This window comes from Scleropages formosus, chromosome 16 (assembly GCF_900964775.1).
Source record: "Scleropages formosus chromosome 16, fSclFor1.1, whole genome shotgun sequence".
NCBI lineage: Eukaryota > Metazoa > Chordata > Actinopteri > Osteoglossiformes > Osteoglossidae > Scleropages > Scleropages formosus.
This window is the reverse complement of record NC_041821.1, coordinates 10430411-10455219: the sequence shown is the minus strand read 5'-3', so window position 1 is coordinate 10455219 and position 24809 is coordinate 10430411. Positions and strand designations below refer to the sequence as shown.

Genomic DNA, 24809 nt, shown 5'->3' with positions numbered 1-24809 from the left:
AGAATCCCACTGGTTGTCTTGTAATTTGAGAACTTTAATTACATCGGTATACAGTCTGTCATCACCCAGATTTATGCCGTTCACTGACAGATGCTAGTTACTTCTGTTCAAATATACACACACACACACACACACACACACACATTTTCTGAACCGCTTGTCCCATACGGGGTCGCGGGGAACCGGAGCCTACCCGGCAACACAGGGCGTAAGGCCGGAGGGGGAGGGGACACACCCAGGACGGGACGCCAGTCCGTCGCAAGGCACCCCCAGCGGGACTCGAACCCCAGACCCACCAGAAAGCAGGACCCGGTCCAACCCACTGCGCCACTACACCCCCCCGTTCAAATATACTTTTATTTTAATAAATTGCAAATTCCTTGCAGTCCTCTGCAGTTGCCACTGCTGAAATTGTTTCCTCCAGGCAAACTCTCGCAGATGGTCAATTGACACTGTTCTGATGGGTGTCAGCCTGGGGCAAACAGTGAGGACAGATAGCGTCACCTACCTCCCTACACCAGCATGTGTCTGACGCTCAGGCTGCATAGCGGTCACCGCAACAGCTGCACACTCCAAGGACCCAAGGTTAAATCCCACCTCTTGCTGTAGTACCCTGGGTCGAGATGCTTACCGAAAAGTTGCCCAGCTATGTAAATGCATAAAATCATTCTAAGCGGCTTTAGAGTAAAGCATCACCTAAACCAGTGTAAAAGACCAGTACATTCTCTAACAGTGTGGTCATTTTTCTCCACATAACGGCCAATTAATTGAAGTGATCATTATAATTAGTGCAATGGTTCAATTACTAACTCAGTTCCCCTGCAAAATGGACAGATCTGCCCTTTATTATAAACTGATGGTTTTGGGTCCTGGAGGTGAAGCCCAGCCTCAGTGTGTAGGTCCATTTGCTTCATTATTGCTCACCACTGGCATTTAGAAATACGGCGGCAGGAGCGAATCACCATGAGGGGAAAAATTGGCGATCAGTGAAATGCTGTAGGGCAACGTTGGCAGGCCATGAGACCTAGCTGAAGGTCATGAGGGTGGGCCGATAGGGTGCATGAGAATTTAAAACACCCCCTATGCCATATATACGCACACACACACACACACACACACATACAAACACATACAAACAAGCACAAAACAAAGGCATGAATCTCTGCTCTGAGTCATGCCCAGAACTCTAGTACCAGGCCCTTGAAATGGATCAGGGTTCGGTGCAGCCAAGAATACCCGTTTGGTCTTCTTACAGCTGTTGCGTATTGCTGTCTGCAGAGCACTCCGTTCACTGCTCAGATAGCCTAACTAAGCTCAACACAGGCGGTCATATTCTGCCTTCTGCTGTTGCTGACTGAGGCTTTGAAGGCATTCTTTTCAGCTTATAGCTGACCTTGGTCTGCCGTTTGTTTAGCATCGGGGAGGGTTTGCAGAACAGTATGTACCAGGGATGCTTGATTAGCCCAGTATCTGTCCAAGTGATTCTCACACTCTGTAACTGCATGTGTGTGTGTGTGTGTGTGTGTGTGTGTGTGTGTGTGTGAGAAAGAAAGAGAGACTGTTAGGACCCCCCCCAGTGACAGAGGTGTATTTATCTTTGCCTCCCCCAGATGCAGAGGCCAGTGAAAAGATCCGAGATGCCGGTGTTCTCGACCTGTTTTCTGCCTTGCTGGCCCCAAAATCCCCCTGCGCGCCCAAAGTGGCCAACATCGTAGCCGAGGTGGCTAAAAACGGTGAGGTCGTCCACCACATCCTTCCCTGTCAGAATCCCTCCCATCTGGCCCCATTCATCCTCTTTTTTTTTGTGTGTTTTTAATTTTTTAAAAATGTCGTTATTAGTAATTTTGCTGACTGCTGCTACTGTTACTGTCCTCTTTCTAAGGAATGTTTAAGACCTTTATTTTGCCTTCTTCAGTACTAAACTGGTAGCATCTGGTGTGTCTCAAGAAGCATAATTGTGATGTTCAGCCAGATTTCTGGAAAAAACAAATGCATGCACTGAAAGAGAAGTGCCATCTTAGGGCGTTGCATTCACAACAAGGTAGTCTGATTTTAGGCAGGTCCTCTACTGTTTTTTGCTGACTGGAGGGCCATAATGACAGTTTTGGCAGTCTGTTTGCTTAAGAACAGATGGTATTTGGGTTTGCTGACTGTTACAGCTAACAAGCCATTGTGACTGAGTGTTTGGCCTAAACTTTTCATCAGTCTTCTCAGGAAATCAGCAGCAGTCTGAATTGGACTTGAAAGAAGACCCAGGGATGTGTCACACGGCTGTTTTCTAAGATGGCTCCTTAAATTTTGGCTCTGCTCCAGAGACCCACAGCTTTGATATTCTTCCTTCCCATATTGGTTTTAAGTTACTACAGCTGACAGAACCTGACATGTCGCGTTCCAAGGACAAAGGATTATCCGATTTTTTTTGTTCCGTGTTCTGTACGCTCTCAGAAAAAGAAAAGACCTAGAACAGAACCCGCAGAGAAAAGTCGATACAGACCACGCAACCCAAGCGAACCGAATCGTTACGGACGTATTTGAGCGCTCTGATGAAAAAGAAGAGGCTGGGGCTCCGGCTACCTGTTCTTCTTCCAGCTGTAACAGTTCACCTTCAGAGCTACATTTGGTGGCTTGGATGGAAGAGATCAGAGATGAGACGACAGAGACAGGTGGTCAAATGTTACCTGGTTAGACGAACCTTAACCAGCACTATGAAACATTTGTCAAGCACCCAACCCATATGAAAGCTAAGATTGAAAAACTGGACGATCTCAGTGTCAAACTGAAGAAACTCTCCTACTCCACTGCATCTATGGTTATGAAACTTACTTATTTAACTTATCATGAATATCTTTGAAACTGGTACATGTAGTGTTCAGCTTAGGTACGTTGTAAATCGGCCACGTTGTAAGTTGAAAATCCCCTTATATGAACCATAAAGATATATAAACAGTTCACATGAATGCTAAGTTGTATAATGGGCTTTATTATATTTTTCAATTATTTCATATATTATTAATAATACTATAAATACAGTACAGTTTCATATTTTCATGCTGCAGAATTATTTTCACTTTCATTTCTAAATACATGATGTTTTGCTTTTTCTTTCAGAGCCAAAATGCCCACTTTTTTGCTTACTAGCCATTTCAGATAAAAAGCACCTAAAAGGAAATCACAAACAATACTGCAATTACTGTTAGAGACCCAAACACTTGTTGAGACCCAAGAGCAATAACCCAATAACAAATATGGGTGCCTTGGGGCAACCCAGGCTGCCATCGTACTGCAGTTGGAGAGGTTGTTGTTTCTCATCACAATCAAATGTTAGAACTTGAAAATGGCATAAAAGTTAAATTGGATGACTGTCATAAATCCGGATTGTCATAAATCGCATATGCCGTAACTCGAGAACTGACTTTATTGTTGGGACTGGAGTTGCACAAAGCAGCACTTGACAAAACAGAGACAGAGCAAGCCTCCCTAAAGGAATTTTTCCTAATAAGATAAAACTGAAAATGACAATATATACAGTAAAATATACATGTAAAGTGTATGTTGACTCTTGGACTTTGGGTGCTAAGTTTCAGGAAGCCTTTTGAATTCTCTACATAATAACATAAATCTGCAATCCAACACTGACAGCTAAAAAAATTACTGAAATTCAAAGATTCCATCTTGTTTTGTTTTAATACTTTTCCCCTCCCAAAAGCATGGAAAGTTGTTTACAGAATAGACACTTGATGACTCTAAAATTTAAATTTTTCTTTTAAAAAAAAAAATTATCTTTCAGAATTTAAAATTTGTATATTTTATCTTGTGATTTAGATTGCCGCTGCCAATAGCAAAGAATGTGTACATTTACAGCGCCGATTGAGCTGTTAATCGATTTGTATTTATACAACAGAACAGGCTGAGACATCATTAGCTTATCAGGCTTTTCAGTTTAAAAGGGGTCCTTGCAAGAACAAACCATTTCATTTCAAGAGTGACATAAGACTCAATAAGCCCTTAATTTAAGTGCTGCTCAAATGAATATGCTGAGATGAACTGATGCTGGGATGGTGAGGAAAGGCCTAATTGGAGACAGGTCATAAACCAGGTCAAATAAATGTATATGGAACAGCAGTCATAAATTCTGAAACAAGTTTATTTATTTCTTGCTTTATGTCATTTCAAATCAGTAAATGTATTATGGGAGCGTGTGCCTTGGCTCCTCTTGAAAAATCAGCCGATTATGTCTTTCCACAGTCAGGTGTGCTGTGAAGTGCCTTTTGACTACCGTAAATCTGGAACAGTTCTCAGTATCAGCAGTATGCCATCAGTTTTGCTTTCGCGGTAATTACACCAGCATTTTTTTAAAGGCGCATTCTCAGAATACACGTGAGGGAGTAAATTGAAGTTAAGGGAGGCATCCCAGCTAATCAGTGGGCTTTTAAGCAGTTTAGAGGGACCAGCTGCACTTGGCTTATTACTGAAAGGTAAGGCCTGGCAAAGGTAGTGTTCGTATGTAGTCCAGAGCACAATGAGCTTGGACCAATCGGGACTCTCGGTACTTGGGCGTCCCCCTCGAGCTGTCCAATGGAATGACTTATTACAGGGATCTATATTTACCCTCCAGCTGTGAGAAATGAAGGGGTGCAGCCAGCCATCATGCCAGCATGCATGAAAAGAGGATGTATCACACTGCAGCGCTGATGAAGCAGCTGACGCAAACAGAACAACAGCGGTTACGCACTAGCAGTCTGAGAGTACCCCAGAAGAAAAAAAATGTCTTTTATTTAAAGTATTTGTAGCATTTACTCATTCTCGGAAGCGGCGCACAGTGATTATTAACGAGTCTGTTGCTGACACCTGTATCCAAGGTGACTTACAGTGCTCGGTGAACTGCGGTAAACTCTCTACAGTGATTCATACGTCTGTGCAGCAGAGCAGTGTAGCACACATGCTCACTCACTGTGGGCAATATAGAGTCACCAGTTCACCTGGAACACACGTCTTTGGGATGTGGGAGGAAACCCACATGAACGCAAGGCGAATACGCAAACTCCACACGGACTGGGGTGGATCGAAACCCACTTCTGGGCACAGCCCAGGAGCTGGAAGGCACCAGCACTATCCACTGCACCACCGTTTTAAACTGGTCTCATTGCAGGGAGGGAGGGGAATAGGCAGGGATTCGCAGCTCCGTGATGTCTGTCTGAGAGTTACTCTGATCTAGCTGCTTCGGAGGAGGTCATGTTACACCTAGTGCTCCTTCCCGGCCCCAGCGGGTTGTCAGTGTGAAAAGAGGATGACACTGCAGCCACAGAACCAACACAGACCTGTCACCCTCCTCCTAGCAAACACGAGGCAGCTGAGTTCCGTTGAGCTCAGATAACAAACTGGAAGACAATTAAAATGGTGTGAAATTCAGTGTGAAATTACGGTATATATTATATGCTATGTTTATTTATCTGTCAGAGCTGGGAGTCAGTTTTCTGCCCCTCACAAGTAGAAATTTTTCCGTATGATTTACAGGAGAAGCCAGCACATAGACAGTATGTTCATAGAATCTAGGTTTACTATAAAGCATAACTAAAGTTGAGCTATTTAGAGGAAAAATTATCCAAACTGGTGAAATACAGCTGTACAATATTTGTTTAAGTACAATTGTACTGAGGTTCAGCCAGTGCCCGTTGTGTGGCGGGTCTGGGGTTCGAGCCCTGCTTGTGGTGCCTTGCAATGGACTGGCGTCCCGCCCAGGGTGTGTCCCCTCCTCCCTTCGGCCTTGCGCCCTGTTTTGCCGGGTAAGGCTCCGGCTCGTCGCCACCCTGCTCGGGACAAGCGGTTGTTGACAATGCCATGCCATGCCGATTGTACTGTCTGCTGCTGAGGAGAAATTACTTTCAGATTAGTTTTTAAGTGGTGGATCTTTTTTGTGTTAACTCAGGGTCACAGTCATGAGTATGATTATTATGATTTTTCATTCCAAATTGCCCATAGTGTGTGTATGAGTCAGCGAATGACTGTATGTTATTGCTCTGCAATGGACTCGTGTCCTGTCCATTTTGCTGTCTCATACCTTGTATTTTTATTACAATGTAGTGTTATGTTGTTTTAACCCTTAAGTACATCAGTCCTTTTGAACTTGAACTGGGTTCACTTCAGTCTTATACCCCTTCTCCCTGTCAGTCTGGTGAAGCAAGGGTTTATTGTAGTGGGGCGTGTCCATTTATCAGCCACTACATGTCTTCCAGCATTGCTCTGATCTTCTCACCATCCCTAGGGAGGTGGGCAGGCTAACAGCATGTCTTTGCTCTTCACAGAGTTCATGCGGAGCCCCTGTGTGGGTGCCGGCCTCCTGCCACCCCTGGTGCAGCTGCTCCGCAGTGAGGACCAGGATGTGCTACTCCAGACGGGGAGGGCCCTTGGCAACATCTGCTATGATAGCCGTGAGTACCGCACCCCAGCACCCCCATCATGCAACCTCCATGTTGGCCTCCCGCAGACCCTACATTTAACACACCAGCTTTCATCTCCTTCATCCCTTTTTACCCAGATTAATCTGCCTGTCAAATAAGGACTCAGTTTATTTCAAGATGCAAGTAATCCACACTCACTATGCAGAAGTAAAAGTTAAACTTCAGGTGGCAGACTTTGTTTCTTGGCTAATAAGACTTCAGTGTAGTAAGAATGGGTTTCTCTACCTCTTACCATAGTCTTCAAACCCAGTTGCTTAGTGACTGATTAAGCTTAAAGTTCATGGAGATGGGGAGGGTACTTATCACATTGCAGTAAATAGTCCGAAGTGAAGGTGCCTCCAAGAGTTGGCCCGGATCGTAGACAGTTTTGAATGATGCCTTGAAAAGCCCAGGGACAGAGCGGCATTGTGTGAAATTCATCTGACTTCTCTTCACCGACTCAGAAAACTCTTAGCTGTTAACGCTGATAGCTGTTAGCTGCCTCAACAGAAATGCTGGCTTGATAAGCCTCCTGGCTAAAAGGATGAGACACTGTAGCATATATTTTAAAGACGGAATCCACTTGACAGAATAACGCAGATCCTGCAATCAGACGTTCAGTTGGAAGATTAGCAGGGGGTGTTTATTGAAGGCAATATCCTTTCTACAAAGGCAAGATGACTCTGCAGAACTGAAAAGGACAGGAAATGAACCCGGTCTATTGGAAGGTGATTCTACAGGGAGCAGCAATTGAAAATGTGATGGAGGTGGATTTTCTTTGACAGGATTTAGCAGGTTATGTGTTATTGCCATCTGCAGATATCGTCATGTGAATAAAAAGGGATGCAGTGCTAACGGAATGGGTCGAAAGAATGATTACACGACTCTCCACGATTCTAAATACAAGTGGCTATGATGTCATTTCTTCTTCTCCGGAATTATCCGTATCATTGTGTTCTTAGTGCAGTTAAGCAGCCTCCAGATCCAAAGGTCCTTTTTTTCAAAGTCAGTCAACAATACCAAAATTATGGAATGGAAAAGCTTTGTTTTTCCTAGAACATGTAGCATAACCGACAATCTCCATCATGGCCACAGTTGTACAAATGTACCCCTCTCTCATATGAATCCCGCCTCTGTTCTTTTGAAGGCTACAGGCACAAGGGTGATATTAGACAATGACTGTTTGTAGGTAATTGAAAAGAGCTCTATATACTGACAACAGAATTTTGCCTGACCTACCGACTCTTTTATCATGAATAACTCTCTGCCATACATATACAGCTCACACATTTTCATCTATCCTTCTGTTTGAGTTTTAAACTGAACCAATAATGCAAATAATCACCTTTTGCCTTTTAACACTAGCCAAGGCTTCCTGGCATTTTGAGCTTCTCAGGCAGTAATTGTTTTATATAACTGTATATATTTCATCTTAAGATGGAACCTTTTATATGGAAACCTTTTATTAAGGACACATTCGTATCTCTGAGTACAAGCAAAGGCTCGCTGGATTGGGAGTGAGTGGGCTGCAGTATACCCCACTATCTCACTGCTTGCATAGGAGAGAAGAACAGCAATGAGCCCCTCAAGGTTGTCCATTTATATCAAAACTGCCTGTCTCGTGGAGACGCAATGCTCTGAAATCAAAAATGCTTTTTTGTTGCCTTCAGGCAACAGGGAACAGTGTTTGGTTGTACTCACTCCCCCTCGAGCCACCCTTCCATCACACCTGACAAAGAACCTGGGTCTTCTTGCACTTGTTTCTGACCTTTTTTTGACTGAATCATTTATGTTTTGCGGGAACATGAAGCTCACAAAGGAGAAACTCCGTGTTCAAGAAGCAGAAGCAAAGCTCGCCTTTGTCACACATACCGACGTTTGCATTAAAAATCTTTTCTGTACGCTTAAAGTTGCTTGAATGTCAGAAATTTTTTCAGTACTCATTACATCGCAGATGCTACTGGAGAAGCTGATGGGTGCTGTGCACCTTGGGGACGTGATGACAGTTGGCAGTCTGCCGCATTGACGGATGGTGTGGCCTGTATGCTGAGCTCTGAAAGAGTACGTGTTGGTCTCATGAGATTCCTTTTTCTTTAGTCTAGTTCCACGTTATTGTCTGGAAAATTAATGCTAGCTGATATTTTGAACTAAAACTGTCGTGAAAGAGCAACACTAAAAACAGTCCAGTGCCTGTAATTGGATACTAACCCAGTGGAGGCTGTTTGGCATCAAACTGAAGAAACTGAGGAAGTTAGTTTTTTATTTTTCAGTAAAGCAACTTACAGTGATTTACCCATTTATGCAGCTGGATAATTTTTACTAGTTGAATTCAGAGTAAATCTCTTGCTCATGGGTCCTGCAGCAGGAGGTCTGATACAAACCTGGGTCCTTTGACTGGAATGAGGCTGCTCACACCACTACACCACTGTTTGTTCCCTGAATGTATTGCTGTCATCACTCCAAGGACGTTCCCATTGTCCCTTTACAGCTTTATGCTTGTTTTACATTTATTCATTTACATTTATTCATTTAGCCGGCGCTTTTCTCCAAAGCGGCTTATAATGTTAAGGTTACAATTGTAATTTGCAGTTACAACTGTATACAATAATTAATCATTGTAATTGCAGTAATTCTTACAACTGTATTCACAGTTACCCATTTACACAGCTGGGTAATTTTATTGGAGAAATTTGAGGGAAAGTACCTTGCTCAAGGGTACTACAGCCGGAGGTGGGGATTGAACAGTTTTGCCTTATTAATGAAGACTTTTCGGGATGGCAGTAGAATCAAAGCAATGAAAACGGAGGAATGACCACCACGATGAGGCCATGAAGTGGGATACTCACTCAGTTTTGCCATTGATCACTGATCAACTCTGAGGTCATAGGTCAGTCAGCGAGATCACTCCAGCCAATCTGCGAGAGGCCTTCAAGACGTCAGAATATGCTTTCACTAAATTCAGAGAGTCTGTAAAGCACTATGGAATTCATCAGCATATTTTTACAGAAGGTTAAACCATTGTGATGCTGTCAACCTTCAGATGCTTGTTGTCTGCTATTTATTCAGCATCATCTTCACCATGCTACTAAATCAACTTATGCATCACTTAAAAGCAGCCTTAAGTTTCTAATTTTATTGGATTTATGAACCATGCAAATGTCAGGACTCAGTCCATTTCAGCCTTGTCTCCAAATTAACTGTAAGATTCCATTATATTTATCTGATGCTTTTCTCCAAAGCAACTTACAATTATTTGCCCAGTTACACAGCTGGGTAATTTTACTGGAACAATTCAGGATAAGTACCTTGCTCAAGAGTACTACAGCTGGAGGTGAGGCTTGAACCCATAACCTTTGGGTCCAAAGGCACACGCACACTTTCAGAACCGCTTGTCCCATACGGGGTCTCGGGGAACCGGAGCCTAACCCGGCAACTCAGGGCGTAAGGCTGAAGGGGGAGGGGACACACCCAGGACGGGACGCCAGTCCGTCGCAAGGCACCCCAAGCGGGACTCAAACCCCAGACCCACCGAAGAGCAGGACTGTGGTCCAACCCACTGCGCCACTGCGCCACCGCACCCCCCTTCCCAAAGGCACACTTTTTCTTCAAAGCTTCTTTTCAGCTCCTTGTCCTGTCCATTTTAATTACTGCATGGGCTCTTGGCATCGGCACATCTGTTCTCTCCAGAGCCGCTGTCTGGGTGGGCGGGTGCTGTCGACACAGCAGGAAACAGCTTTGCTGGGTGGAGGTCTGGGGGCGGGGGAGGAGTGCCAGGTCCACATGGACCCCCCAAGATCTGGTGTGACGGAGATGGGGAGTTGCAATCTGTGGCTGGTGGAATGGCAATTATGTCGCAAATGAGTTTTCAGCGGAAGCCACCGACCGGGTGTTTGTAAACTGTCACCGCACCTAATGGAACCTTCATTAGTATTGATGGCGGCTGTGCTGGCGTGGCGACCGGTCGATGGGCTGTTGGAGAACCGCATACACTCATGTGAGTGAAAACTGCCCCGTAGCTTTAAACCCTAATGCTATAGGGTGTGCTCTGTTTGCCAAGTAGAGCCATTTAAAAATAAATCTGTTATCTGAAGACAAGTGACATATAATTTTAAAACATAGACAAATATGCCAGAACTTAAGTCACTTTGGTCAAAGATTTTTCTAAATATATAATAATGATGACTGAGTGATGGCAGCATGGTAGCACAGTGAGTCACGCTCTTGTCTCACAGCACCTGGGTGGTGTGAGAGGAGGTGGGTTTGATCCCTGGTCAGTTTGTGTGGAGTTTGCATGTTCTCCCTGTGTCTGCGTTGGTTTCCTCCAACAATTCAGAGACATTCTGTTTAGGTCCCTCCGTCGTGTGTGAGTGACAAAGTGAGTGTGTTCCACTGATGTATGGATGAGTGACCCATTGTAAGTAGTGTATCTAGCAGTGTAAGTCACCGCAGTGAATAAGGTGTGTGGGCTGGTAACACTACATAGAGTTCATTGGAGAAAAGCATCTGCTAAATTTACATTTATTCAGACGCTTTTCTCCAAAGCGAAGTACATCTCATCGAAATAAATAAATAAATGCAAATGAAGCCTTTTGTCAGCATGATCAGATTTGGTGTATTCTCTGTTAGATATTAATGACAAAGGACTTTTATTTACCTTTCTCCAAGTTGACTGACAGTGCTAGGTTTTAAATATTGAGCTACATTCAATGATTATAGTTCATTTGTACAATTGATTAGTTTTCACTGGAGCAATTAAGGGTAAGAAACTAGATCAAGGCTACAACAGTAGGAGAGGGTATTTGAACCCAAGACCTTGCTTAACCAGTAAAGTACCAGTTTATTTAGAAAGCACTGCATCTGCAGCTAGCCTTTGCGGGCCAGTTGGACAAATGGTTATGGCTCACTATGGGTAAATAACAGTGGATTTAACATAGCCCAGCAGCATTGTGGGAAGTCATTGAACCAATGTGGCTGATTCCTTAGCTTCCTGTGGAGATCCATCTGTCTGTCACTGCATCCAAAATACACACATGTATCCTCTTACTCTCTGTTTATATCTCTACCGTTTGCTCATCTCATTCAGATATCCTAAAGCATCCTTCTCTGCATCTCCTTGACTGTCTCTTGGGGACCTCTTCATGTTTTCTGTCTTTTGTTGCACTGGACTTTACCATGCAATCGTAAGAGGAAATATGACAACCTTGTAGAACCGTAAACTGTTATTATTAATTGCTGTTTATTGATTTAGCTGAAGCTTTCCTCCAAAGCCAGATTTGAATATTAAGCTACTTACAGGGATTTACCCACATAGCTTGATAATTTTTTAATATTTTTTTACTGGAGTGATTCAAGGTAAACACCTTGTGTCATGTCTGGTTCCGGAAGGAAGTAGCGGACCCAAGCGCGGAGTGGGAATTGGGCTTTATTCAGGAAAAACCAAGGAACTTGGTCACAGGCCAGGCAAAAGGTCTCCGAGGTGCAAACGTCTTTTACGGGGAAATCCAAAAGGCGAGGGTGGTATTCAGGCGAGGGGTCGATGATCATAAGGATACAACCAGGTTCAAGGGGCAGGGTACGGAACTGGGGAAGGACTAAGGGATCAGGAAAGAGAGGACTGGTCGTAAGAGGATCGCAGTATCTAGGCTGGAAAAGGTTCCACGTCAGCTCCTGGTCTGACGCCGCCTTTTATGCATCCATCTGTGCCGCACCCCAGGTGTTCCGTGTTGACTCGGTGGCGTGGGCGTGGCACCTTGCTCAAGGGTCCTACAGCAGGAGGTGGGATTCTAACCTAGGTCTTTCATTTGCAGGGTTCTGGCTCTAACAGCCACGACATTTGCTGCCTCTGCAATTAGAATCAGATTTGTTTCTATATCCTTAAAAAACGGAGAGGCAGATTTTGTGGTAGTGCTCTCTTGCCTTACCTGTAATTATAGTACGTCTTGATTTTCTTTCTTTTCCTGTAGACACAGTGGAGGTGGTGAGTGGAGGCAGGCAGGCGATTGGAAAAGCGTTCCGATCAAACTGGTCCTGCTGTACACTTTCACTGTGCAGGGCGGCACATTAGCGAGCAGTTAGTTTGTGTAACGTGCCCACCAAAACAAAGGGTGACAATCTTACTAATGCACAGTTAGCAAACACCACGGTTTCTGAGTGTGTGTGTGTGTGTAGAGAGAGGAGAGAGAAGACCAGACACAATCTGAGAGAGAAAGAGAAGAGCCGCTACAGAAACACTGCAGCATAAAATTATGTATAGAACATTTCTTCCTTTCTTTTGTTCTGAGCTTATTGTCTGCTGTGGTTTTCTTCTTTTTTGTGTCTTATTTTGCTTTCGTTTGTTATAAATGACTTTGAGTCTCAAAGTCTCCTTTTACATCTCCTTGATGTAAAAAACACATTAGGACAATTTCAATCACAAACTGAACATTTTCAGTTTGCCCTTCCATAAACACAAGGTGTGTGACAGTATAAGTTTTGTGCATTTTTTTCTCCAGAAGGCTTTTAGCGTGGATTGTTCCAGCATCCTTCCATAGAAAATGGCAGGAAAAAGCAGGCTTTATACGCACACACACTGTCTGAAACCGCTTGTTCCAAGCAGGGTCACGGAAAACCGGAGCCTAACCCGGCAACACACGGCACAAGGCTGGAGGGGGAAGGGACACACTCAGGACGGGACGCCACCCCAAGCAGGACTCAAACCCCAGATCCACCAGGGAGCAGGCACAGGCCAAACTTGCTGCGCCACCGCACCCCCTGTCGCATACTTTATGCATAATTGACAAATTATTTATGCTGATTTGCAACTCTGCAGGGGGACAGCAAGAAATTCAACAGTCATCTCCATTGCCAAGCAATTCGGTGTCACCAGGAGCAAGTGGGACGGTGCTTTCCATAGAAGGTCTATGAGATGCTCTCCTCTTTGGCTACTTGGCTCACTCTGTCACAGACAGCAGATCCCTTTTTTTCATGGTTCTCTTGTGAAGGAGAACCATGAAAGATCTGTCCTAACAATATATTCAGCCAGGGGACTTCCTTGTGCATTTTTTGACCCCAGGGTACCATCACAATTCTGCTTACCATCATGCTTTTGCAATAGCTAATAAATGGGGTGTTGGAGCGCTCAACAAACTGGGGTTCATTCCCACATGGCGATCATTCTCAAGCATCGATTGACTTGTCCTCTCAGTGTACTCCCCTGTTTCCCTGAGAGTTGCCACTCCACCCGTCAAGTTAGCAGGGACAGATCATGCTGTGGTTGATCACCAAGCTCCACTGGCTCCTCAGGTTTCAGTGTGACAGTGAACATGTACGTGATGTTTGCTCAGAGCGTGAGGCAGCCTCTTAGTACAGTATGATTCAGGTCTATGTTGGTATGTTGACATCTTGAAAAGCTTATCCAGTTGTTGATTCAACCCAAATGACTATATTGTATTCATAAATGTTTAAATTCCTCTGCCAGTTCTTGCTTCAGAGGCCTTATTTCAGAGAGCACATTTTTCGCGTACCTTAAAATCCACCTCACGGATATAAAGTGGAGTTCTAAGTAATTTTCATGCCATTTTTCTTTTTTTCCCCACAGACTCCTTACAAGCAGAGCTGATCAGCATGGGCGTGATCCCAACCCTGGTGAAACTGCTCGGCATCCACTCCCAGAATCCTTCGCTGACAGAGATGTGCCTGATCGCCTTCGGGAACCTGGCTGAACTAGGTGAGCACGTCACTGTGGACTTGAGAACACATGCAGACACACCTAATTCACCAAATCCCAGGAACCATTGTACTTTTGGTTCGAAACGCCACCTCAGCAGGGATGTAGGGTATGGTTAAAGAAACATCTGCTAAGTAAATGAATACTTCCCCATTGCAGAGTCCAGCAAGGAGCAGTTTGCCTCTACAAACATAGCAGAGGAACTGGTGAAACTCTTCCAGAAGCAGGTGGAGCACGAGAAGAAGGAGATGGTCTTTGAAGTCCTTGCCCCCCTGGCCGAGAATGGTAGGTGGGACTTTAGGGGGCAGGACCAAGGAGCAAGGGCAAGGAGGGGCAGAGAAGGGTAAGACCAAGGGTTTGGAATTTAACGCTGACAGTTATTATAACAATAATATGTACTAATTTTGTCAACACTTTTGTTCAAAGCAATTTACAGTGTAAGGTTTGTACGCAAAGCTACTTCTATTTATTTAGCCAATGCTTGTCTCGAAAGCGACTTACAGTTCTAAGCTATTTACAGTGATGTGGTCACAGTTTGGTCATTTTTACAGAGTGACTCAGGACAAGTGCTCATGGGTAGGGAGGTGGGATTTGAACCTGGGGCTCTAGATAAAGAGGCAATAGCTCTGAACACCATGGTCCCTGCTGCAGTTCTGGCTCAGGTATTTCCCCTAGAGTTTGAATGCCATGAGAAGCTTTGCTTGAAAATGTCGCTGTGTGAACTTCCTGCAGGACACCATGGAGAAAAAGAAAAGAGAACATTTTTATATTTCACAGAGTAACAAAGTCTCATTTAAAGAGGAGGCACAGAGTTTCTTTCCAAAGGCTCTTGCAGTGTCTCCACTTTCAGATTTTTAATGGTGTGGTTTCTCGCACCTCCGGGTCGCTGGTCTCTGTGGGATTTTTCTCTCTCTTCTGTTGGCCAGATATTCAAGGGTTGTGGTCCCACGGGGGGCATCCTGTCTGATCTGCAGTTCCCCAGATCGCTCCTCTTGTATGTTTCAGACACAGAGGGTGAGGCGAAGAAGAGACACAAGGCTTGTGCACACTGCACAGGATGAGCTGAGCACCGGGTGTTTTCTGTGCCTTTGTAAGCCATTCTCTTGGAGAAATGTTCCCTCTGAAGATATGGATGACCTGGAACAAGCAAAGAGCTACTTTTTTTGAGTTCACCTTTAAAAACTTTAAAAATTCTCACACCTGGAAACACTTTGCTAGATATAACCACAGTTCTCTGTGTGTTATGCAATACACAAATGCAATACACCGGCTCTTTCTGTTTCGAACATCAAGTTACAAATTGTAGAAGATATTTCTATTTTAAATGCATATTCTTCACCTATCTGTTTTCTAATGTTTCTGTTTGCAGTAAAGCAAATTTGATCTGGTGTATTTGTATTTGGGTGGCAGTAAAACACCCAACTTTATACAGAATCTGACTTAGGAGGAAAAGTGACTTTACACACACACACACACACACACACACACACACACACACGTCTGAAACCGCTTGTCCCAGGCATGGTCGCGGCGAACCGGAGCCTAACTCGGCAACACAGGGTGCAAGGCTGGAGTGGGAGGGGACACACCCAGGACGGGATGCCAGTCCGTCGCAGGGCACCCCAAGCAGGACTCGAAACCCAGACCCACCGGAAAGCAGGACCTGGCCAAATCCGTCACGCCACCGCGCCCCCAAAAGTTAATTTAGAATTAGAAAAAAAAATAATAATTACAAGCAGACTTTTCATCCCTCTTATGTTTGTAAACTAAGGAGCTAGTGCAACTTAATGCTGGAAAAAAAAATTATCCACAGTCTTAAGCTTTTCAGTGTTTATAGTGGGCTCCCTTGTGTTTCATGCTCCCTTCTGTGCGGAATTTCTCTTTCCTTTGGCATGCATTCATACACACTCGTTGTGGCCGTAATTTTAGACACAGCTATCTTCTGACTGCTGAAACATGTGCTGTTCTTCTTTCATTTGTTAAATCCATGTCACTGTGGCCTGCACTGGTTTCCTGCTGCGACCTGAGGTTGCAGAAACCCATGACATCCTAGTTAACGTTAACTTTCTGTGCTTTGTCACTTCTCACCCAACTGAGTCTGCCTCCAGTAATAAGGAACACTTTACAAATTGCACCCAAAGGACTGTCTCCCTGTGCTGTGGCAGAGCTGCACTGGGGTAATGATCCCATTACAGAGACTGCCTGTTTGCCACCATGCCCCATATTTCAGCGAAAGGAATTCTAGTGATCTGATCAGCTGTCGGGGTCTAAAGCCATTCATTTAAGTTCATTACTCTCGAAGCCCTAGATTTATGTGATTAATTTAAAGCCGACGAAACGGTTTTTATGAATGCGGAAATGTCAGCGCTTCTGTGCTTCTTTACCTTTCATGCACCAGCGTTGATAATGGCAGCCTGCCTTCTCTCTCCAACCGAGTGATTCAGTCTTCCCCCGCAGCCGCTGCCCAGACGGCAGCCGTCGGCAGGACAGCGAGACTTAAATAGGTGTACCTGCCTCACGGAGCACAGAAAAACGTTTTCAGTCCTTATTTGGCCGTTTCCAGGAGGTATTTAGCAATGCTGAGCACTAGATATTTTAAGAGCGATCCGGGGTGGGGGGGAGGCAGCATCAAGATTTTTTAATCAGGTTAAGCCCGATGCATGACTGTACAAAACCAACCCCTCACAGTGTGAACCAGGCCTCAAACATGAGATCCACTGTGCCTAACCTCTGCCATAACCCTAGTGTCATTTTTTAAGTGCAGTGATTCCCGTCAGCTCACATAATGAGTGAATATTTGACATTTTCTGAATACTTCTGTTTTTCCACATATACTGACCTCACTGGTTTCTTTAAAATATTTATTTAGCTCTTAAAAATAGAGCTTTTACTAGAAATACCAGAGATTGTGCCTACCTCTACCTTAAATCTTACATATGCCTGTAATCACAGATAAATGTAGGTTTTAGTTATGTCATTTTATTGTGCATGGGCCTGCTTTGTGTATTACTCAGTCAGTTTGTCGGTGAAAGCAAACCTTGCCATCCCACCTTTGTGTGTGTGTGTGTTTGTGTGTGTATTTGTGCGCGCGTGTGTTGTGTCGCTATTCAAAAAGAAAAAAGTGGCACATGCAGGGAGCGAGCGTTGCGGTTGCGTCCGCACTGCCGGCACTGGCAGTTTTTCTCATCCGTCAGTCTCCAAGACAACGGCCTACTTTGCAGCCCCGCAGAGAGACCCGTCTCACGCTCACGTGTATCGCCGGAGTCGAGCGCATCTGTCATCTGTTACATAACTGCCGGAGGTGAGAGAAGCGGCTGATTGATGGCTGGACTCTGGCGAGGCCGGCGGGAAAGATGGGTGCAAATCAGTAGCCTCCGGCTCAAAAGAATGACAGTACAGGTGAAAAAGTAGGCTAAGCCCTGTAGTTTGCTGTGAAGCTGTGCCTCGGCTGCTGAAGTTGTGACAACGGACACATCCTGGACACTGAGTGGGCTTTGGGTCATCCAGGTCATATTGGCACTGTGGTTTCCAGAGCAGCTAGGAAGATCGCCAGGTTCAAATCCACAGCCTCTCACTTATGGTTCCAGCTGTCTGCCTCTGCCCTCCTGTCCCAGTGACATTTCTGAGTCTTGCATTGATTGCCGGGGTTGTTTTTCTGTGTGTGTGTTTGTGTCCCAACCACCACTCACATGTCTGGTGCTGGTGGCCCACGCAGACACTATCAAACTGCAGCTGGTGGAGGCAGGGTTGGTGGAGAGCCTGTTGGAGGTGGTGGATCGAACGGTGGATGGGGAGCGGGAGGAGGACATGGCCGAGCTCAAGACCGCCTCGGACCTCATGGTTCTCCTGTTGCTGGGAGGTAGGGAAGAGGAGACCACACATGTCACACGTGTCCCAAAAAGAGAACCAGCTCCATTAGGTTCTGTGTCGACTAAAAGGCACATTGGAAAGCATCTCCCCTTGGACCACAAGCATAGACTCGTATTAAACCAAAGTGGGACACTGGAAAAAATAGGACAATCGTCACACTTTCCAGAACTTTTTCTGATGGATCCATGCACTCAGTGTAGAAAAAGTGTGAAATTATCCATCAGAAATTTCTCAACCATCCTTATAAATCCCCTTCCAGCAGTCAGAGTGAGTGGAAGGCCCTGACTGTGTCAATATGTAGCTCTTTGTGCTGTCTGCCCTACGTGTTCCCAGATGAGTCCATGCAGAAGCTCTTCGAAGGAGGCCAGGGCAGTGTGTTCCAGAGGGTGCTCTCCTGGGTGCCATCCCACAACCACCAGCTGCAGCTCGCCGGGGCGCTGGCCATCGCCAACTTTGCCCGCAACGGTGAGGCTCCGACCTCCCCGACGCTGAAATTGTCCTGATACAGAGTGACAGAGCCCCCAGTGGTAGCGTTTCCACAGAGACAGACTCCCCCTTGATTTGTTTTTCCAACTAATGACCATGTGCCTCAGGGAAGTTTCTTCTGTTCAGCTGTGATTCAGGAGGCAGTAGCAGATTGCAATAGATAGATAGATAGATAGATAGATAGATAGATAGGATGTTGCAGTCATACAGGGCACTGGTAGACTGATCAGAAGTTTGTAAACGGTCACCCCCATAGCTGGTGGGTGGGGAGATGCTCAGCCAGGCCGTGTCTCTTGCTCAGATGGAAACTGCATTCACATGGTGGAAACGGGCATTGTGCAGAAGCTGCTGGATCTGCTGGAGCGGCACGTAAACGAGGGCAACGTGACAGTGCAGCACGCCGCACTCAGTGCCCTGAGGAATCTGGCCATCCCCGGTGAGCACCCACTCTAGGCCCCACCTGTGCCATGCACAGGCCCCTCCCTCCCGTTTCTTCCATGATGTCACACACAAGCTCCTCCCACCTTCAGTGGACCGTAATGATAATGTCATCCTTCTGTTTGTGTGATTTGGTCTCCGGTCCACAAGCATCCACTAAATCCGGTCAGTTTTAACACGTTTCAAGGTTTCACAAGGGAATAGGGGAGGTCAACAGCATTATGTACAGTATATGAGTCCATTCACATCAAACAGTGAGAGCGCAGCGGCTGTTTCACCCAGCAGCCCCGGATCCTTATACTGATGGTCTTTGTTGCCCTCAGTGGTGAACAAGTCTAAAATGCTGTCGCTGGGAGTGGCGGATGTCGTGCTGAAGTTCCTCCCATCGGAGATGCCGCCAGTGCAGTTCAAGCTGCTGGGGACACTGCGGATGCTCATAGACACGCAGGGTAGGTATGTCCACACCAGGGGCTCACTCTGGGTGGGACCATCCTGCTGGACCAGCATTAACTATGTAAATGTTATTGCACAATGCGCATATTTCTCCTATTGCAGTGTGTGGCTCTGCTGTGTGTGGGTGATGCTGCAATTCCATGTGATGAATGAGCACAATGAATCAGCTCAAAGCTATTCTATGGTCATGAGCTGGGGAATAAAAAAGGAAGACTGTTTTCCGAAGCCCTTCTTAACGGCCCTTTTAAGCGCTTTGCCTTGACACCTTTTGACTTGTTCTTTCACTGCTCGGCACTTTGAGGGTTCTAACGCAGTACTTGACCCTGCCAATAAATACCACGGCCCCGTATGGGGTACGAGTTGGGCACGGTGCCACGTGGAGGAAGCGGAAGGCCACAGGTTCAGATCCCTATAGTGCTACTGCTGTGTTTTTTGAAATACCACAGGAGGAGCTCCTTCGTGTGTCCCTGGGTTTTAGTAGTTGAGGCTTCGTAGAAGGACACTGAGGCAGCGACGACTGGGCTGCAGCCGGGAGTCCTCCACCGCAGCAAACTTGTCAGCAGGATCCCACGTGGCACCCCCCCTGCACCTCAATTACTTATGCCTCATCCCTTTGGAGAATGAGGCAAGAGATTTAAACAAGCCCAGACATTCGTGTAGGATGGTAGATTAGGGTGTCGGGGAACTACTCTTGAGAGTGTGAAAGAAAGCACAATGGCGCTGGGTATTTGTCATCTCCTTCTGTCTCACACACTATATTTCCTTTCCACTGCTGTCCCATCTGTCTGGAAATGTCTGGTCATCAGTGGAACCTGTCCAGCATGTCACCCCTGGTCCCACAGAACCTCTCTCCTCACAATCCTGCTTATCATGAGTTTCTTTGTTTTACACATAGTTCAGATCTAGCTCTTCAGTCATCCAGTATTCAGGGTACCATTCAAAGTGGTTCAAAGTCTTGACACCGGAATATGACTTGTTTTTCTTGCTTTTTGTGAATTAAAACCTACATTAACATTAATGGGATATTCGGTGCCTCGAGGATGTACTGACAACCTTTGACTGCTTGAACAGAGCCCCTGTGAGTGGATTGAGATCGAAGTATTTGGATGAACAGTCGGCCTCTCTAAACCGTGCAGCTCCAGCTGAAAGTGAGAGATAACACAGACTGCAGCCAGTGATCGATGGCTCGGTGACATGCTCAGCTGGAGCTGTTCTACTGATCTTTGCCTCGGCGTTGTTTGCGGGTTTCTGAAGGCTACCCCCATCTCCAAGGCAAAGCAGTCTGCGACAGTCAGCCAACCCCACCCATGACTTCATAGTCGAACCTCAGTCTGGTGAAAGTGCGCTCAGGCTCAGGCCCCGCATTCCCACCCGAGTGTGGGAGACATCACACTGTGCTTCAATGTAAAGAACAAAACGTGTCCCTAAATGTCCCTAGTGTAGCATGGCTCCTTTACACTGTTCATTAGGAAATGCTTACAGGGCTGTAACAAGAAGGTTTTCAGCAACAAACCACAATCTCTTTTAGATAAACTCTACTATCTTGGGTTAAAGCACCAAATCTCAGCGTGCAGCAGCCTTTTCCCACCATTACAGACACATCATGTCGTGATTTTTCTGTGGAGGGCTGTGCGACAGGAAGGTGGGCACCTGGCTCTGAAGCCTAGTGTGTCCTTTGCAATGCTGCCAACCTTGCACCACCCAACTGCTGTGAGCTCCAGTAGAGTAGAGGCTACACAGAGGTACCTTTGTAATTTAATGCATATTTTTATGCTATAAATGTTTGCTGTATTACACTGAGAACGACTGGCATCCCATCCAGCGTGAACCCTGACTACCCTAGTACCCCATGCTCCGGAGATAGGCTCCTGACCATCGTAACTCTGCCCTGGACTGGTGGGTAACAATAGTAAGTGAGTGAGTGAGTGAGTGAGTGAGTGAGTGTTCAAATAGCTTGAGCTGGGGTATAATGCTGGAGCATTTCAGTGAGGAAGCAGGAGTGCGAATATGTGACCAGCTGCGCCCCCCACACCTAACATCCGTCCCTCGGTGTGGTCATGTAGCGCAGGCGGCAGAGCAGCTGGGCACCAACCCCACACTGGTGGAACGACTCACAGAGTGGTGTGAAGCCAAAGACCACGCCGGGGTCATGGGGGAGTCCAGCAGGCTGCTGTCTGCGCTCATCCGACACAGCAGGTCCAAGGTCAGTCATCGTAACCCACTCCATCATTACGGACATCATCATCATCATCATGGTCAATAGTGCCATGTCGTTCTTCTACTGTAAACCTCACATCGCAGTCAGTTATTCTGCCAGCAGTGACCTTAATACTTCTTGACTGTTAGCTCATTTTTTATCGAAATACTTCACATAATCAGCATCATTTCCACATGAAACATCATTCAATCCTGTCAATCAAGCCAGAAAATATACACACGGCAGAAACGCATCCAATGGGGCTTGCGCTGCAGAGACTACTTCTTTCCATGATGCATCTTCACAGCAGTAAACCTGGCAAATCTGAGTCAGCAAAAGCTGAGCAACACAGTCACAATGTTAGCAATATTCAGATAGTCAAACGTGTTGCTACTCAGGCAAAAACGCCAGAAGCAAATTCCTGCACCCCTTTACATTAACAGCTGGTTTGATGCTGGCTTTGCTGAGATGCTGCAGGGAGTGCTGTGGTCCGTTCATTTTGTCTTTCTGTCCAGGATGTTGTTAGGACGGTCATCCAGGGAGGAGGAGTGAAGCACCTGGTAAACATGGCGACAAGCGAGCATGTGATTATGCAGAACGAAGCCCTCGTGGCCCTGGGACTCATGGCGGCTTTGGACTTGGGTAAGGACACCCCCCCAATGGCACTATCATTGAGGGCAGCTTCTGCAGGGGGTGTGTCTGTTGTAATAATTATTGCATTTTTGCATTATTATTGATTGATTACATGCAACTGGGTGGGTCTGGGGTTCAAGTCCTGCTTGGAGTGCCTTGCGGCAGACTGGCGTCCCATCCTGGGTGTGTCCCCTCCCCCTCCAGCCCTGTGCCCTGTGTTGCCGGGTTAGGCTCTGGTGCGCCGCGACCCCGCTCGGGGCAAGTGGTTTCGGCCAGTGTGTGTGTGTGTATGCGGCTGCCATCGGCCATGATAATCGGTGTATGCGTTTGTACGTGTGTTGTCCACAGGTCTGGCTGAGAAGGACTTTGAAGGAACCCGCCTTGTGCAAGTGCTCCACAAGCTGCTGTCAGATGAGAGGAGCGCCCCAGAGATCAAGTACAACTCCATGATCCTCATTTGCGCCATCATGGGCTCTGGTATGTAAAGCATTTCAAGCTCTGATCAACAGGCTTCCGAGGCCCAGTGATGCTGCGTGCAATATGTAAATTTTGCACAGAATTCAAACGGTGTCTCTCTTACATCTGAGTCTGAACAGCCCCCACATTTTTCTGCCTAGACCACAATGCATTCACATGAGCTCTTTCAGACTATTCAGATGAGCTCTTTAGTATCAGCGCCATAGAGTCACATGGGCTAGCTAGTATTTTTGTTATGCAAATTTTATAACCGATTAAGTTTTTTCTTAAAAGTCTGAGAAGAGTGGGAGGCAGAAGTGGATGCAGAAATGTGTAATTTGGGCTTTACTGAGGTGTATCAGTTGGGATCCACCGAGTTAGCGTTCCCAGCTGGGGTGTCATGGGCAGCCGCGTGTGAGGAGGCTGTCACCCCCATGTCTCTCGTCTCTGCAGAGCCCCTCCACCAAGCTGTGCGGGGCCTCGCCTTCCTGGACGTGGTGGCCAAGCTTCGGGCACACGAGAACCAGACGGTGGCGCAGCAGGCCTCGCTGACGGAGCAGAGGCTCACAGTGCAGAGTTGAGAATCTCGAACCACGCACCTCCCCTCCTTGCGACCCCCCCTCCCTCAGCCGTCCCATCGCTCTCCCCACTAATACCCTTGCATGCGTTCTCATGGCAAAATGCACACCTGTCACAGTTCCCTTGGCAACCCATTAAGAAGCGTAAACCCCTTTTTAAGACCGTATCTGTGATCCTCAGAAACAAGCAGCAATCGCGTCCAGACGTCCTCTGCGTCCGTGTCACTTGAGCTCTGGCGTAGTGGAGACGTACATGTCGTAGGTTTGTGTCGGTGTTCAGCCCTGCAGGACATGACATCCATGTAGGCAGAGATGACAGGAGTGGAGTCAGGAGCACAGCCACTGTCCTCTGCTTCGGGGGCGGAGTCAAGGGAGGCCACGCCCCCTACCTCCCTCCACAGCCTTGCTCATTCTAGACAAAAATGTCTCAGTCATAGTTTTTCTCACAATAAAGACATAGACCTATGTTTATTATGTTTTTGTTCACAATTATATCAATGCTAACTTTTATGACAGCTGTTAATGTCAACGATTTAGGCCTGGAAATACTATTATTACGGGAAATAATTATTTTAAGCTAGAGGTATCTTGTTTCCAGTCGAAAATGTTTGCAGCCACATCATAACTTGGTACTACAGAAAAATGTCAGATAAAAAAGCCATTTGGAAACTCACCTGGTATTAAAATGAACAAAATGTTCATGATCTTGATTTGCACCTTGACAGTTGAAACCTGCGCACCTTGCAGAGTACGCAGGTATAGTCCAATAAATGGTAAGTCAGATGCGTGCTGTGGTCAGTTCTGTGCTTTATTTATTCGCTCGGGTTCAGGTTGGTCCACGTGAGATCTGTTTCGAAGTTCGGACCCACGAACACCGCTGATGTGGCACGAAGCAAAGGCCGCTTGCAGAACCCAGGCTTCTCGGGGGGGGGGTGACATTCCCGCCATGAGCCGCAGCAGCTCGGAGAGCAGAAAATGAGTATTAGTGATGGGTAGTGATGTCTGTGATACTACAACACCGAGCCGCTCTTACTTGACCCATACCTTTACGAGTAGATAAAGCCCTGTAGAGTAGGATGGGTGGTACACTGCTGTTTTACTTTTCCATTCTGTAAGCACTTGTTTGGTACTGTTCACAATGACTGCCTGTAGTTGTTTTTTGCTGACAAGTTTATTTATTGCCATGCCTTTTGATATCCCAATAAGCACAAAAATATTAGAATTATTACCTTAAGGAAAAATTGGTGTTTGTTGTAAATTTCCATTGTTGAACTGTACATTTGCAGGGTCAGACCTCTTAAAAAGATGGCAATATTAAAAATGATTGCTGGCAATATGTTTCTTTCTGGCTTGTTTTCTTAGAGCAGTGATGCTTAGCCAGCGGGGGCTCGGTCCGGTCAGCATGTGTGAGCTCCCTACGGAACGACTCTGGATCGGCAAGACAGGTTGCCACGGGATGCTTCTCGGGGTCTCACGAACACTTCATCATGGGCTCTCGCACTGCACGTGCTGAAAGTTCATGACTGTTGTCTTGCTTCTGAGTACCATGGGAATTA

General features: G+C 46.1%; 1 protein-coding gene across 3 annotated transcripts in view; it reads left to right on the top strand.

Moving 5' to 3' along the window:
• LOC108925757 (rap1 GTPase-GDP dissociation stimulator 1-like) overlaps nt 1-23929 on the top strand; it is a 33796-nt gene extending 9867 nt beyond the window's left edge. For all 3 annotated transcript variants that reach the window (XM_029259070.1, XM_029259069.1, XM_029259068.1), the window contains 12 exons: nt 1611-1733; nt 6303-6428; nt 14014-14142; nt 14302-14427; nt 17858-18001; nt 18346-18477; nt 18800-18934; nt 19260-19385; nt 21453-21592; nt 22102-22228; nt 22568-22696; nt 23129-23929. In XM_029259070.1, coding sequence (XP_029114903.1) covers nt 1611-1733; nt 6303-6428; nt 14014-14142; nt 14302-14427; nt 17858-18001; nt 18346-18477; nt 18800-18934; nt 19260-19385; nt 21453-21592; nt 22102-22228; nt 22568-22696; nt 23129-23256 — 1565 coding nt within the window. In that variant the 3' untranslated portion in view covers nt 23257-23929. The remainder of the gene's footprint in view (nt 1-1610; nt 1734-6302; nt 6429-14013; nt 14143-14301; nt 14428-17857; nt 18002-18345; nt 18478-18799; nt 18935-19259; nt 19386-21452; nt 21593-22101; nt 22229-22567; nt 22697-23128) is intronic.
• Nucleotides 23930-24809: the final 880 nt, after the last annotated feature.